Genomic DNA, 13,590 nt, shown 5'->3' with positions numbered 1-13,590 from the left:
ATCGATTTGTTTTACCTAAAAATCAGTTTATTCGTTACGGAAATTCAACCAACATGTGAGCTTCATTTGTGCGAGTGTAGTAGCCCTTCACATTGAAGGGTTTCTGTGCAGGAGTGCTAAACCGATGCGAAAGCTTCCCACTTGCAACAAATGAAGGTTTTATTTCGTTATTTACGTATCAGTCGCCACATAATAAATCTAATAATCACTAATTATCCGGTATTATCTAATAAATATGTATAAATATGGGATATTTCCAAAAATAAAATTATTTCTTTTAATATTATTTAGCGTGGACGTCAACCGAATGTCCTATAGGGCCGACCGCAGTGCACATCTGGTTTGTTTACATACATCAACTGTTCGTGTTCCAGCACGGGCGAAAGCTGGGCTGCATTTTCTACGCCGTTGCACTTACGCAGGCTAAGTGTGTCAGTATTATTCCCACGCAAAAAAAAGAAACAAAAAACAAGGAACGACTGTTCTGTACGGGTACTATAGTGTTTAGTGTTTTGGTGCTGTGTTGTTCAATGCTTATCATTCGCACGTGCATCGGTACCATCGCAACGGTAGCAAAGTTGCACACTGCACCAAGCAAACCAGCGAAGCGAAGGTGCATCTGCAGTAGCACTGCACCAGCATCATTTGCATTCCGGTGAAAGTGGCCAAGGGGGTTGTGTGCATGCAAGCAGGAGCAGCAAGACGCTCACCAACATTCCAGCGAGATCGGTCCCAGTAGCCGTAGTAAAGTAAAGTAATCGCCGTGCAGGAGCGCCCTTTTTCGGCCCATCTCTCTCCTTTCCTTCCCTTTCTCTACGTACTGTTGCGAGCCCAACAACAACAACAACAACAAAACGGTGGTCGTCTTAAGGGTCAGCCGAACCCCCTTAATGCGCTTCTCGCTGCGTCCGTTCTCGAATACTGGCGTAATGCTCGACTTCAGCTTTACGCTGTTCGTGTCGGTGCTGCTCGGGCTGGGGCTGATGTGGCTCGCCGGGCGGTACTTCCTGAAGGAGGACGTCGTGTACATACCGGACAACTGCCGCCGCCACGCCTGGAAGTCGGTGAAGCTGCTGGCGCGCAGCTGCGTCTGTTCCGTGTGCGATACGTCCATGTCCTCCAATGGGCATTTCTGCGAAAGCTGCGGCGTCTGCTCCGACAACGGGTGCGTGCGCAAGGCGGACGAGAAGTTCCCCTGCAAGCAGCTGCGGATTCGTACGCGGGCGGACGACGGCTCCACCTGTCGGCACCTGTGGGTGAAGGGCAATCTGCCGCTCGGGTCGGAGTGCTGCGTGTGCCGGGAGGATATCGATCAGACCTCGGAGCTGGGGCTGTTCGGGCAGCGGTGTGCCTGGTGCCAGCGGATGGCACACGATAAGTGCTTCAGCGAGGTGTCCTCGACGCTGTGCGATTTTGGCCCGTTCAAGGAGATGATCTTTCCGCCGAAATGCATACTGGCGTCGCGCAGTAAGGTCGCCCAGAAGGTGCATCTGACCGGGATTATACCGCCCGAATGGAAGGCGAATTGGCGACCACTGATCGTGGTTGGTAAGTGCATTGAATGGGTTGAAAACTAAAGGCAGCGACATGTCTTGACCAATGTAATGCCATCGTATCGTTTTAGCAAACTCCAAATCCGGTAGCAGCGGTGCCGACCAGGTCGTGGCCCTCATGCGCGGCATCCTTCATCCGCTGCAGGTGTTCGAGCTCGGTCAGCACGGGCCGCACGAGGCCCTGCAGTGGGCTATACACGCGTCGCCCACCCGCTGCCGCATACTGGTTGCCGGTGGTGACGGCACAGTAGGCTGGGTGCTGAACACCATCTTGCAGATGAAGGTTGAGCCACATCCGGAGGTGGCCATACTGCCGCTCGGCACCGGCAACGATCTGTCGCGCGTGCTCGGATGGGGTGCCGAAGGGCCGGACGAGTTCGATCCGATCGATTACCTGACGCGCATTGCGCAGGCGGAAACGGTACAGCTGGATCGCTGGCTGGCGGAAATCAACACACACTCCAGCTTGGCAAGGTTTCACGTGCCCGGTTTCAGCCAGTCGCGCCACTTTTACATGTACAACTATCTGTCGGTCGGGGTGGACGCGCTGGTCACACTCAACTTCCACAAGGCGCGGGAAAGTTCGTTCTATCTGTACAGTAGCCGGTTTGTGAACAAGGTAAGTGTAAGTGGATGATTGGCTGGTGAATAGTTTCTAATTGCTCATTTGCCTTCGTGCCATTACTAGCTACTGTACCTTTGCTTCGGCACGCAGCAAGTGGTGCAGCAGGACTGTGTGGAGCTGGAGAAGCACCTGGACCTGTACCTGGACGGTGTGCGCATCGATTTACCGTCCCTGCAGTCCGTCGTCGTTCTGAACATCGATTCCTGGGGTGCCGGCGTTAAGCTATGGGGTATGCAATCCGTCGCGAAGCAGCGCAGCTCAAACAGTAATTGTACCAAACCTTTCGTCCCTTTTTAGAGATGAGCAAAAACTCTCCCACGCACAGCATTATGAAGGAAATTCACAGTATTTCCGACGGCATTTTGGAGGTGTTCGGTGTGGTTTCGTCCTTCCACATAGCTCAGCTGCAGGTGGGCCTCAGCAAGCCGGTCCGCCTCGGGCAGGCAAAAAGTGTGCGCGTAAGTATCTTATTAGGGTAACTGTACCAGTATTGGGCCGGTTAGTGCAGCAGTTCCACAAAAACTGCTCGTACACGAACAATTTTTAAATATTTTTCATGAAAGTGACGTTATTTTGAACGATAAACTATTGTATTATGTAAATGTTTTTATAAATGCTAATAGGTAGACAAAAATGTTTCAAACAGTTTCGCACTCTCGCTTTCCAAAGATTGGTGTTGAAAAGCACTTAAATTATTAATTTTCTGCTGCCCATTTTGGTCGTTTTTGCTGGCAGTTTTTAAAGTCTCTTTGATGTGAGTTACACACAAAGTAGGCATTGCAGCAAAGAGGGCTAGTCTGACGGCAATAGAGTACGGCTTCAACTGGTGCACAAATTATTATTTTTCTCTCAAGTTATTGGATTATGTATAGCGAAATTGGTATTATTTGATAAAAAAAATGTCGTATTAAGTGTCGACATACGCATTTAAGTGTTCTGATCATGAAGGTATATTGAGCAAAATCAAAAGTGTGTTATTGTTTCAAGTTTCGGCAGGAGCCCACAGCATTGATCGGTCAAAAATCTACATTTACCGTGTACGTATTTTTGGCAACATTTAAAGTGAATAATTACTTGTTTTTCGTGATATTAAAATTCCAAGCGGGCTAGCATACATTCTGCACCCATAGAATCTTCCGTAAAGAACACAAAAACAACATTGTTTTACTGCTCTGGTTCTCTTTATGACGAAACCTGCCGAACTGTTGGCGGACAGCAAATCTGCCGAAAAATGTTGAACTCTGCACATTTTGTGAGATATTTTGAAAAATATGCAAGGAAATGTTGTGAAACTTCTTATATGAATAGCAAATGAGCGATTTAAAAAAAAATGTGTCGAGACTATCTATTACGCGTTTTGGATGATTTCATGTTTTTAGTTACCCCGCCGAAAACAGGTACACTGCCGGAAACTGCTACAGTTACCCTATTTATATGCTATAAATATAAATCAACTAACTACGCATTATTCTTTCCAGATCGTCCTGAAACGAACGCTCCCGATGCAGGCGGACGGTGAACCGTGGATGCAATCGCCCTGTGATATTAACATTCAACACTACGGCCAAGCGACGATGCTTAAGGACGTAAAGAATTGAGCCTTTACGTACGCAAACTGCCATTCACGAATACTTAAAAAAAGGCGGATCGAACTTAAGCTGTTGATCGAACCACGCTCCACTCAACACGAATCTCCAAACACGTGTTGCTCTCTCGCATATTATTATTACTGTAGCGCAGTAGTGTAGCGTCGCGCCTCACGCAAACGGGTTATTATTCGCGAACCAAGGAATTGACGGAGAAGCCAAAGTCCATATTTATTGTTGAATTTTCGCACGTGTCTGTGCGTCGTGTGTGCGTGTGTGTGTGTGTGTGTGTGTTTGTTGAGAATGTGTGTCAGTGGGTAATCTTTGCTTGCGCTCAGTATTGAATCGAAGCAACCCACTTTTTTCTTGTTGTTCCACCTTCTCACTATATAAACTTATTAGGTTGTATAACCCCCCTTCTTCGAGTATAATATGTATCAAAGCAGAAACCACCTTAATATTAATCCCACGGAAAGGAAAAGTTTACTCGCTGTGTACACTTTTATATCTGTTAAAAATTCCACCACCGTGGTACTTTGTACTCGCGCCAAACTAACGTTTTTAAGCTCTCGCTAAATCACTGAAACTGCGGCTCAACACACTGATCTCATACACACTTAATATTTAACATATATACATAGAACTACGCCGAAATAATCGGCCCGCGCGAAGAACTGCATAATCTTTGCTGCAAATCTTGTTATTGACCCGGGCGAGGGGAAATGATTTTACACACGCCCAGCCACAGTGTGCGTAATTAGCTTAGCTTAGGTTCTACAGGGCGGCGAGTGGTGATGGGGACGCTTCCATTTGCTCTACCAAATATCAATAATATTTACCAAGCGCCCCAGGAAGCCGTCGGATGGATGTCGGAAGCAGAAGCCACGGCGTCTGAAGGCAAAAGATTCACTGATAACGGCGTTGTTGCTAGTGATTGTAACACAGTGCGACAGAATAGAAGGTAAACAAACAATGTCCACCCTTCCACACCACCAGCCGCGGCATTGAAGGAAAGGCGTAATAATAATATTAAGTCGTATGCGGCTGCGTATGAGCATTTTCGTGCGCACTTATTGTGACCATGAACGGCAGAGGAAAAGAATAGAACAGTGCAGAGGAGGCGATATGTATATGTATAAAAAATGATACCAAATTTATTACACTTTCTACTTACAGTATAATTGCATACGCTATCGTGCTCGCGTGCGCGTACGTGTGGTAGGGGCGGGGTTAAGGAGAAGAGGGGGGTCGATAAATAAATGCACCATCTGCACCACCGTTCGGTAGTGCATTATTGCAATAACTTACACAATTAAGGGGCCGTTTTTTCATACAATCTAGCGTTTTTTTTTTGTGGTATCCCAGCCAGGAAGAGCTCGGGAACTCGTGCGATGTGCGGAGTTTCGAAAGAATAAAAACAGTCCAGTCCAGTAACAAGTAACAAAAGCAAACTTCCCATCAATCAGTCATCCATATCGATCGTGAGCAGCGAATCTTCCGGATACACTTCCAGCAAGGCACGCGCACCATCGTTGAAGTTGTACGCAATACTACCATCTATCACGAGACCTGCAACACAGGAAAGCAAACCGAGATTCGAACAATCAGACCGAAACCAACGTGCTACACCCCCAAACCGTCGACTTACTCGCATCGACACAGCGCGATTTGACGAATATCTCCTTGGCGAAGCCGCGCGACTCGAGCCCCTTCGGGTTCGGCCACACGCCCACGCAGATCTGCTCGCGGATCGAGTAGCACAGCCGGGGGTCGTCGGGCGCAAACACTAGATTATCGTTGTACTCCTGCGACACGGACTCGGGATCGATCGTGTCGAGCGGGCTGCCCGTCCGGCCCGTCCGTTTGCGCACGATCGCTAGCAAATCCTTCACGTTGTTCGTCGACAGCCGGTTCATGCTCGTCAGCCACGAGGTAGAGCCGGTGCCGGTGCTGACGCACAGGCCGGAGCTCTTCGTTTTCGTCGTAACGTCCGAGCTGTCGATGCGCAGGTGCAGGTGGGACACGCGTGCCGAAAGCATTTCGCCGATGAAAACCTGCCAAACGCGATTGGTAGCGCATTAGTGTGCAATTCCGCTGGTCAAACCTAATCTCCTCCCTATGCTTACCTCATTCAGCGCCAGATAGGGCAGGATGCGACTCTTGCCGTTCGGTGCGGTCGACATTACCTCCTGATGCTCGACCGGCTGCGAATGGAACTCGTGCAGATCCATCGGCGACGGTCGCTCGGTCGTGGCCGCACCGACCAGCGTCGTGCGGATGCGGGACCGATGCATCCACCGGAAGTCTTGCGCAATGATCCGCCGGACGGCTTCGTCCACCCGCACCGAGTACTGCTTCGGCAGCATGAGCCTGCCCTCCGAGCGGCGCGGATCCGAATTAAACCCAACGACGGGCGTTTTCTTCCCGTTCGACAGGAAGAAGGGGCTGGCCCGGCCGGCCGCCAGCAGGAACGTCCCATCGCCCCCGATCGGTACGATCAGGTCGGCCCACTGCAGCGCGTCCTTGTGGATGGTGATCCGGTTCACCACCTGCACCTCGATGCCGTGCTGCTGGAACGATCGCACCACCTGCCGCTCGACGTCCTTGTGCAGGTGGTGGTAGTACTTGAGCGCATCGTAGTCGGTGCCCCGGTCGCGGATCCTCTGCTCCAGACACTCGTCGCTCAGCTGCTCCTCGCGGATCTTTTCAAACTCGAGCCGGGTCAGCTTCGACACGACGAGCACGCGGCGCAGCTGTTCCCGCGCGCCGCTACCGAACTGGCGGCGCTGCTGCTGCTGCGCTTTCAGGGCATGCTGGAGCGTGGTGGTGTGGTGGTGGAGTCCTGCAAGCGGAAAAGAGGAATAGGGGAGAGTAAAGCTGTTTGCAAAGCATTTGTTTGTCGCGGAAAAGTAAGCGCGGAGAACAACAAGCGCACGTTGACCAAATAAGAACACAACGCCGGTTTTTATCTCACTTCACGTCGCAACAGATAGGGGTTGTGAGCAACAACAACAAAAAAAAAAAAGAACGTAAAAGGCTTCGGAGTAATGCAAACATTTGTCGGTGTCGTCGTAGGCTACACATTTTGCACAACAAGTGGCAACGATTGGTACGCCACCCGGCGGGTTGGTTCGTCCCAATAAATATCTTATCTGTCACATCTGCCAGTGCGGCCTACTGGATGGGTCATGTTTGTGTTGTGGGAGGCGAATGGGGGCCTACTCTGATCAGATTATGAGGCCGAACTGTGGACTAAAGCCGTACAGCCATCTAGCTGCCGAGCTGTATTGAGGATGATGGCGCCATCAAAAACCTTATATTACGCGTAGCAGCAGCAGAACGACCGATCGATAAGATGTATGATGGTACAACACTCCCCCTCGGCAGTGGGCTTCATTGATTGATTAGCGTCTAGGTTTCCTCTCTGTTTCATACGTCTATCTCTATTGCCACCGGAAGAGACAGCCATCCAGCAGCAAAAACACACATGACGCATCTTATTAATCGTTGCTCAATCGTCTGAATGAGCATGATTGCCCCTTCACGCAAAAAGGAAAAAATCTAAATCGTAAAAAGGTTTCTTGTTCAAGTGGTGCGGTACAGTGTCGGGTCATCGTCGTCGTCGGCGGCGGCGCCGTTTGCCTGACCATGGGGGGCATTATATAGCAAATATCTATCCGCGAAATCTGTGCGCCCTCCTCTCTCCCTGCTCGGGCGAATGTGTTGGCCAGTTTGGGGTGTGTTCGGGGATGGGGTGAGCTCTCTCTCTCACACACACACACACACGCAATACTTCGCAATCAATAGGAGGCTGATAAGATTGTGCTGTGACGTTCCGCGCTCTTCTCGCCGTTCGAACGTGATCTTACGCCGGAACGCAAGACGAACGAAGGCTGCAAATATACGTCAGAAGACAAAGATTGGCCGTTGGAGGCTTTTTTCTGTTCCTTCCTTTCTGCCTTGCCTGCCTGCGAGACGCAAATATGTGTGAGGTTTGGGCACGCCGTTCTTCTGACAAATGTCTGTGGGGTTCGCTGTGTTAATTATGCTTCAGATTAACACGAGTCCCCTGCTCCCGTACGGTGGACCAAATAAAAACGAAACAACACGCGTCATGTTGCTAGGTAACTGCTGATTTCGTTCACACTTTGCACACGCCTGCTACTAGGATGGACCTTTCACCCTACAAAGAATTTAGAAGGAAACTGCATGAACCGGTTTTTGTTCCTGTGTCTTTTGCAAAGTACGCGATGCGCAACCGGTTGGCTTGACAATAATGGGGCTTTATAGTGCCTTTCCCAACCCGCTCACTCACCTGAAACATGCCGCAGCAGTTGATGAAAGTGGAACATTTGTGTTTGAACGCGAACCGAAAGCAAACCTACTGCACTGTTGCTCTTAGTTTCGTTCCCTTGTTCGGTGCACTTGAACTAAGAAGACGAGCTGTTTGATGATGACTGCCTGCACCGACGGGAAATTCCAGTATCCTCGACTGCACCCAACCCGCGGTGCCGTTTTCCCGTGTGTCTTCCTTTAACCTTGAATACACACACACTCACACACAGTCACTGTAATGCTCACTCGCTCAGCAGATTACATCGCGCATCGTGTTAGTTGATCTCGCTGGGGATTCGCAAAGTGCATTTAAACACACACACACACACACACACACACACGCTCCCAGCACTACAGCACACAATGGAGGAAGTAGTGGGGAAGTAAGCGGAAAGGAAAGAGAAACCTTGCCCAAGCCACGGATTTGACGGAGGGAGCCGTGGATATCTTCCTGAACTTTTTCTGTTCACTGTTTTTGATCACTCGCTCGCTACCAGACACAGGCACGACGACGACGACTACGGTTTCTCGACCGTTTGCTTGCACACGCGTCTCGCTACTGATAAGGATATTCGACGTAAGCACACGGAGCAGGCCCGTTTGGTGGCCGGTGGGACCCGAAAGCCCAGGGACGTCGAGCGGCGGGCGCGATAAGAAGTGATGGTGTGGAATGATGATGCTGAGTGCCCTCCACTCTCGCTACAGCGGGTACACGATCCGCTCCGCTCGGTTATCGTACAAGCAAGTGGAAAATTACCAGCCCAGGAGAGTTTTCTTTCGCTTATGCCGGGAAAACTCACACTTGCTCCTTTCGTTTTAATGCTGTGTTATGAAAGAAAACACGATAAGGCTCTTCTTTTAAGAAGGACACAGTTGCACAGCTCCTTGCTTGTTCCGTGCCTTCCTGCCTGAACGGGGAAGGTAAATATTTATAGATGGCAAAAATGCCGGTGGCACACAATTCGCGAATTATAAACCCACCGGGCCGCCCCCTACCCGTTCCCTTTCATACCGTCCCAAAAAACATATGGAAATGACAGTGAGTGAGTTGTTTGAAACTGTGGCGCCCAATTTCGATCGGAGACGGTTAAAAGGTTTGACAGTTTGTGAAACGATTTCTAGTAAAACTGCGACTAAAAGGATTGAAAATGTCCTGAAATTAAGAGAATAATGTTGACACCAACAAATTTGTTATAAATTAACGACACATTTCGATCAATAATGTTTGCTTCCTCCTTTGCTCCGTTGGGGCACGCTCGCAGAGTACGGAATGATTTGATTTTGAAATTAAAATCTATTTCCATATCGAGGCTTGTGCTTTTTCTTCTCCGAATAGATGAGGCCAGAAAGGTGATAAAGGTTTTTAAAAAGCAAACTAAGATTCCACAATGTTAAGTTCGTTTTAATGAAATAAAAAATCCCATTCAGCTTAGCTTAACAGTCGCTTCTAAGCAAACTTTTATTCTTCGAAACGTAGGTTTCGCGCTCCCTTTTCATTTTTTTGGTTAGATGCCATGTTTTAGAGATGGTACGGTATTAGTATGAGTTATGTGACAACTCCGGTTCAAAACACGCCCAACGCCAACTGAAAACGGAGAGAACGCGAGGGCTAAAATGCATAAAGCGTTTGCACCTTCGGGATCTCGCAAAAAGATGTATGCAGAGGGGAAACATCTCCACCGGCCTGGACTAACAGAAAGGTTCTCTTATCTTTTGTAGGTTTAGGTTTTATTACCGTTTACGATATAATCTTAGCATTCGGTTTTACTTGATGTAATGTTAGAGGGGATAATGAAGGGGTGCAGCCGCAGCAGCAGCAGCAACAGCAACAATATCAAACACGCGAACGAGGTTGCGCACGCAAAACGCCTTGCGCCAAAAAAGGCAGTCTCTTTCGCGCTTGCGCACACACACATACACGCACATTCTCTTCACCCTTGTGCCTGTTGCAATCGACATCTTTCCAGGACACTAGATTAGTTTCCTTCCAAAATCCAGAAACGCCCTGCAATAGGCGACACAAGCGAGCACGAAGAAGTGGGGGATGTAATGTGTCCGTTGTAACGTATTTTCCACGCACGTGTGCTCACGATGCTTGCCCACACATGGCCTTCGGCTTTGGGCGGGGAACGGGGAAAGGGCTTGTGAAAAAACACTAACAGAGACAAACTAATTTTGTTGTTGTTGTTGTTGTTCTTGATGTTGTATGTATGTGTGTCTGTGTTTTTGTGTGGTGCAGCGCTGCCGAACAAATTACATTATTACATGGTTAGCTCCATGATCGCGTTCACGATGTCGTTTTCATTGTTCTTGAGCGCGCGGATGGCCTTTGCACGTTTCACGTTCGCCTGGGACATGACGAGATCGATGTCCTTGTCGTCGATGCCGGTATCGTCCACCTCCTCCTCGTCCTCCTCGGCGATCGGGGTCACGACGTTCGTCGAGCTCGACGCCTCGCCGGCGGCCGGTGTCGCTTCCGGCGCCTTGAACTTCTCCGCCGCCGCCACCTGCGCCTGCTGGGTGAGATCCTCGATCTTGGCCTCGCCGAAGATGATGTAGGTGTCGCTGTGCGGGTTCTTGTACACGTCCGGGTTGTTTATCACGAACAGGATGTTCTTGGACTTCCGGATCGTTACCCGGTTGACGCCCTGGACCGGCTTCAGCCCGAGCTTGGACATGATCTTGCGGGCCTTCTTCTCACCGCGCGACTGTTTCGCTTTCGAGATGTCCGGGATTTCACCGGCGGACAGCTGTGTCGTTGCAGCGGCACCTGAAGGCGAACAGGAGAGCAATAGAGAGGTTAGATGAGGATGAAATGCATTTAATTGTGTGGAACTTTGATTGAAATCAAACTTTACCTGCATCTTCCAGATCCGGGATAGAATCCTCGGTCTCTGTGTCACTGAGAGCATCTTCCAGCTTGGCTTCTGTGGTTCCGCTGGAGGCGGCGGCCGCACTTTCCGTAATTTCAGTCAACTCCGGCATGTTGAGAGGTGAAGGTCAAGCTAGCGGTTGTGAACGGGAGTACGCGGTACGGAAAATGAAATGAAAGAATGGAGGTTTTTCGTTAAAAATTACTTCACACACGCTGAATAATAGGCTTCTAGATCGATTGAGGAAATACAGCACACACTTCCGGGCTCCGGGGCCACCGCGCAATAACTGGAACGTCAAAATGAAAGAACGCACAGAACGTATTGAATGTCATGTGTGGAGTTGTGCGAGTGTATATGCACGCATTAGCGAAGAAGCGTGTGCTAAGGGCCGCAACCGCAGCGAAAGGAAAACACACAATCTCATTTTGCGGTCGCTGCGCGCCTATCGCCCCGGCAAATGTCAACATTATGCTGAGCAGCATCAAATATCGCTTCCAGTCGAAAATTCACAAACCGCACGCCCAAAAACCGAACCCTTTTCCATGCGGTTTTACCACACTTCAGATCTTTGCAAGCTCACAACACAGCCGGGGCATGGATGTGAAGCCGGCGCACTTGACACAGCGCCGGGGCGGTACAGAACGGCGAGCAGCCAGCCCGCACACGGCATTTCGGCAGCGAAATGCTTGCAAAAACCAGTTTTCCACACACTTTCGGCACGCGTGCACAGTTGCTGCTAGCGGTCCGGCACACGGAAGTGTATTTCGAGGGTAATTTCATGGCGAATTTCAGTCGGAAAACACTACTTACACCAGTTATATCGCACGGTACGAAACGCGGTAAGAGCTCGAGAACGAGATGCCGGAAGTTTAGTGATGGACGTACGAGAGCGGACTCTGATGGAGCGAAAAAGTTCCGACAGCGGAACGGATCCGATCCGGTCCAGCACAGGGGGCAGGGTAATTTGGGTTTTTGTTGCGGAAGCACCCTGTGCGAGTTTGAAAACGACGTTACGGGGTAATTCAAACGTTACGTTACACGTTTGAAAGTGCATGTAAAACATTTCGCAGCAAACGTATTGTAGAAATTGGTTTCATATTGAAAAACCGATTGTAATTTAAATTTTAAATTTATTTGCCTCCAATCTTTAAGTGATAAGCTTTAATTAAAAAAAAAACCTTGTTTGAAATAAATTTACCATATTTTTATTATTTTTTTTATTCAGGAGTAACGGTCCAAAAAGGCCGTATTTCTAAAAAAATACCATATGAATTGTATAAAAATCAGGTACGTTTTCTATGTTGGCCAATAATCACTTAAGTTTAATCAAAGCTTTTACAATAATTCTAGTGACGTTCCAAATAACAAAAAAATGGTTATCTTTAGTCTGTAAATTTTCTATGAACGCTAATGAAGTATTGGGCAGGCAGATAATTAAAAACCCAAGATTGTTGGCATAAATTGTTAAGGCCCTAATACATTAGAGGAATATTTACGGAATTTAACTCTTGTTGTCCCCATTTGACAGAAAAATCCTCTTCGTTAAGCTCTGAATTACGAGACGGAATTGTATGTGAAATATATCATTCTATTAAAAATAATATATTTTGGCCAAATGAGTTGTTTTGACTTTCAGACACTTTTAGATCAGCTTTATGTGTTTCTTTCTTTAAAAAAAAAAACACCACTTTACACCTTGACAGTGCGATTCTCTTTCTTGGCAGAATTTACATTGGTATAGATCAATTCATATTTCCTGGCGAGGGTAAAGCTTTCAAACTCCGTTAGGCGTACCAATTAAATTGCAAATTCCCCAATTTGACGGGTTTAGGCCTTTGTCTCCATCATACAATACAACTACGGGGTCTTCAACGACATTCTACCCACTGTAATACATACTGGACCATCCTTCCACGAGACACCTAGCGGTCACTTAGTCCGCTTATCCTTAAAGCCACAACTGTGGATGGTAGTTATCTTAGAAGAATTTGAACTTTCTCTTTGCTTGGTCATTTTAAACTTGCTTTGGTTAATCATTCCAATTGGATATATTTTTGGTTATCAATCGGTCATCTTAAAACCTGAGAAGTGCCAAAGGACTCTGAGATGGGCGATCGGTCAGGATAGTCATCTTAAAGTTGAGCAATAATGGATTGACCAAACGATGACCAATCTACGATTGTTTTGCGTACATACTTGACGTAGATATTTGCACAAACTTAACTGTAATTGTATCAATAACTCCGATTGAAAAAACCAATAAGCCTGTGCCATTACAATGGCACACAATCGAGAGGATCTGGTTTGGATATCAGCCTCTTCATGCATTTATGATATTTGACTTACAAATCGAAGCAGAATTTAATATACCCGCAAATAACTCCACAGTTGATTTTACAAATGCCAGCATTTGATTTAACAGTGCCTTTAAAAGCGGTCCCTATCAATCGCATACAGTGCACACAAGGCAACACATTACGATCATTCATAAGGCAGGGCACAGATGACCAATGTTGCTGCCTTTGCACGACCATATGCTTTCCTCTCGGGGGGAACAGAAAGATTGCGCTGTGAAGATTGAAGGAAAGTGCATAAAATTGCAGAATGTGGCAACA

General features: G+C 48.0%; 3 protein-coding genes across 4 annotated transcripts; 1 reads left to right on the top strand and 2 right to left on the bottom strand.

The window, feature by feature from the left end:
- The first annotated feature begins 291 nt into the window (after nt 1-291).
- LOC1270295 (diacylglycerol kinase epsilon) lies at nt 292-5,182 on the top strand. The gene is made up of 5 exons (XM_061647315.1): nt 292-1,548; nt 1,625-2,172; nt 2,242-2,407; nt 2,476-2,636; nt 3,657-5,182. The coding sequence occupies exons 1-5, from the start codon at nt 891-893 to the stop codon at nt 3,774-3,776; spliced, it is 1,653 nt and encodes a 550-aa protein (XP_061503299.1). The 5' UTR covers nt 292-890; the 3' UTR covers nt 3,777-5,182.
- On the bottom strand, nt 4,893-9,154 carry LOC1270296 (NAD kinase 2, mitochondrial). Its single transcript, XM_308978.5, has 4 exons — nt 8,080-9,154; nt 5,891-6,606; nt 5,413-5,818; nt 4,893-5,333 (listed from the first exon to the last, which is right to left on the bottom strand). The coding sequence occupies exons 1-4, from the start codon at nt 8,114-8,116 to the stop codon at nt 5,227-5,229; spliced, it is 1,266 nt and encodes a 421-aa protein (XP_308978.5). The 5' UTR covers nt 8,117-9,154; the 3' UTR covers nt 4,893-5,226.
- Nucleotides 9,155-9,810: 656 nt separating this feature from the next.
- LOC1270297 (nascent polypeptide-associated complex subunit alpha) lies at nt 9,811-11,904 on the bottom strand. Of its 2 annotated transcripts, XM_308979.5 has the most exons (3): nt 11,786-11,904; nt 10,958-11,104; nt 9,811-10,869 (listed from the first exon to the last, which is right to left on the bottom strand). In XM_308979.5, the coding sequence occupies exons 2-3, from the start codon at nt 11,082-11,084 to the stop codon at nt 10,361-10,363; spliced, it is 636 nt and encodes a 211-aa protein (XP_308979.2). In that variant the 5' UTR covers nt 11,085-11,104; nt 11,786-11,904; the 3' UTR covers nt 9,811-10,360. The 2 variants fall into 2 exon arrangements, with proteins under 2 accessions (XP_308979.2, XP_061503300.1); XM_061647316.1 differs by having other exon boundaries at nt 9,811-11,104; nt 11,786-11,835.
- Between the last annotated feature and the right edge of the window lie 1,686 nt (nt 11,905-13,590).

Source organism: Anopheles gambiae, chromosome 2 (assembly GCF_943734735.2).
Source record: "Anopheles gambiae chromosome 2, idAnoGambNW_F1_1, whole genome shotgun sequence".
NCBI classification, from domain to species: Eukaryota; Metazoa; Arthropoda; class Insecta; order Diptera; family Culicidae; genus Anopheles; species Anopheles gambiae.
This window is presented reverse-complemented; position numbering and strand designations above follow the sequence as displayed.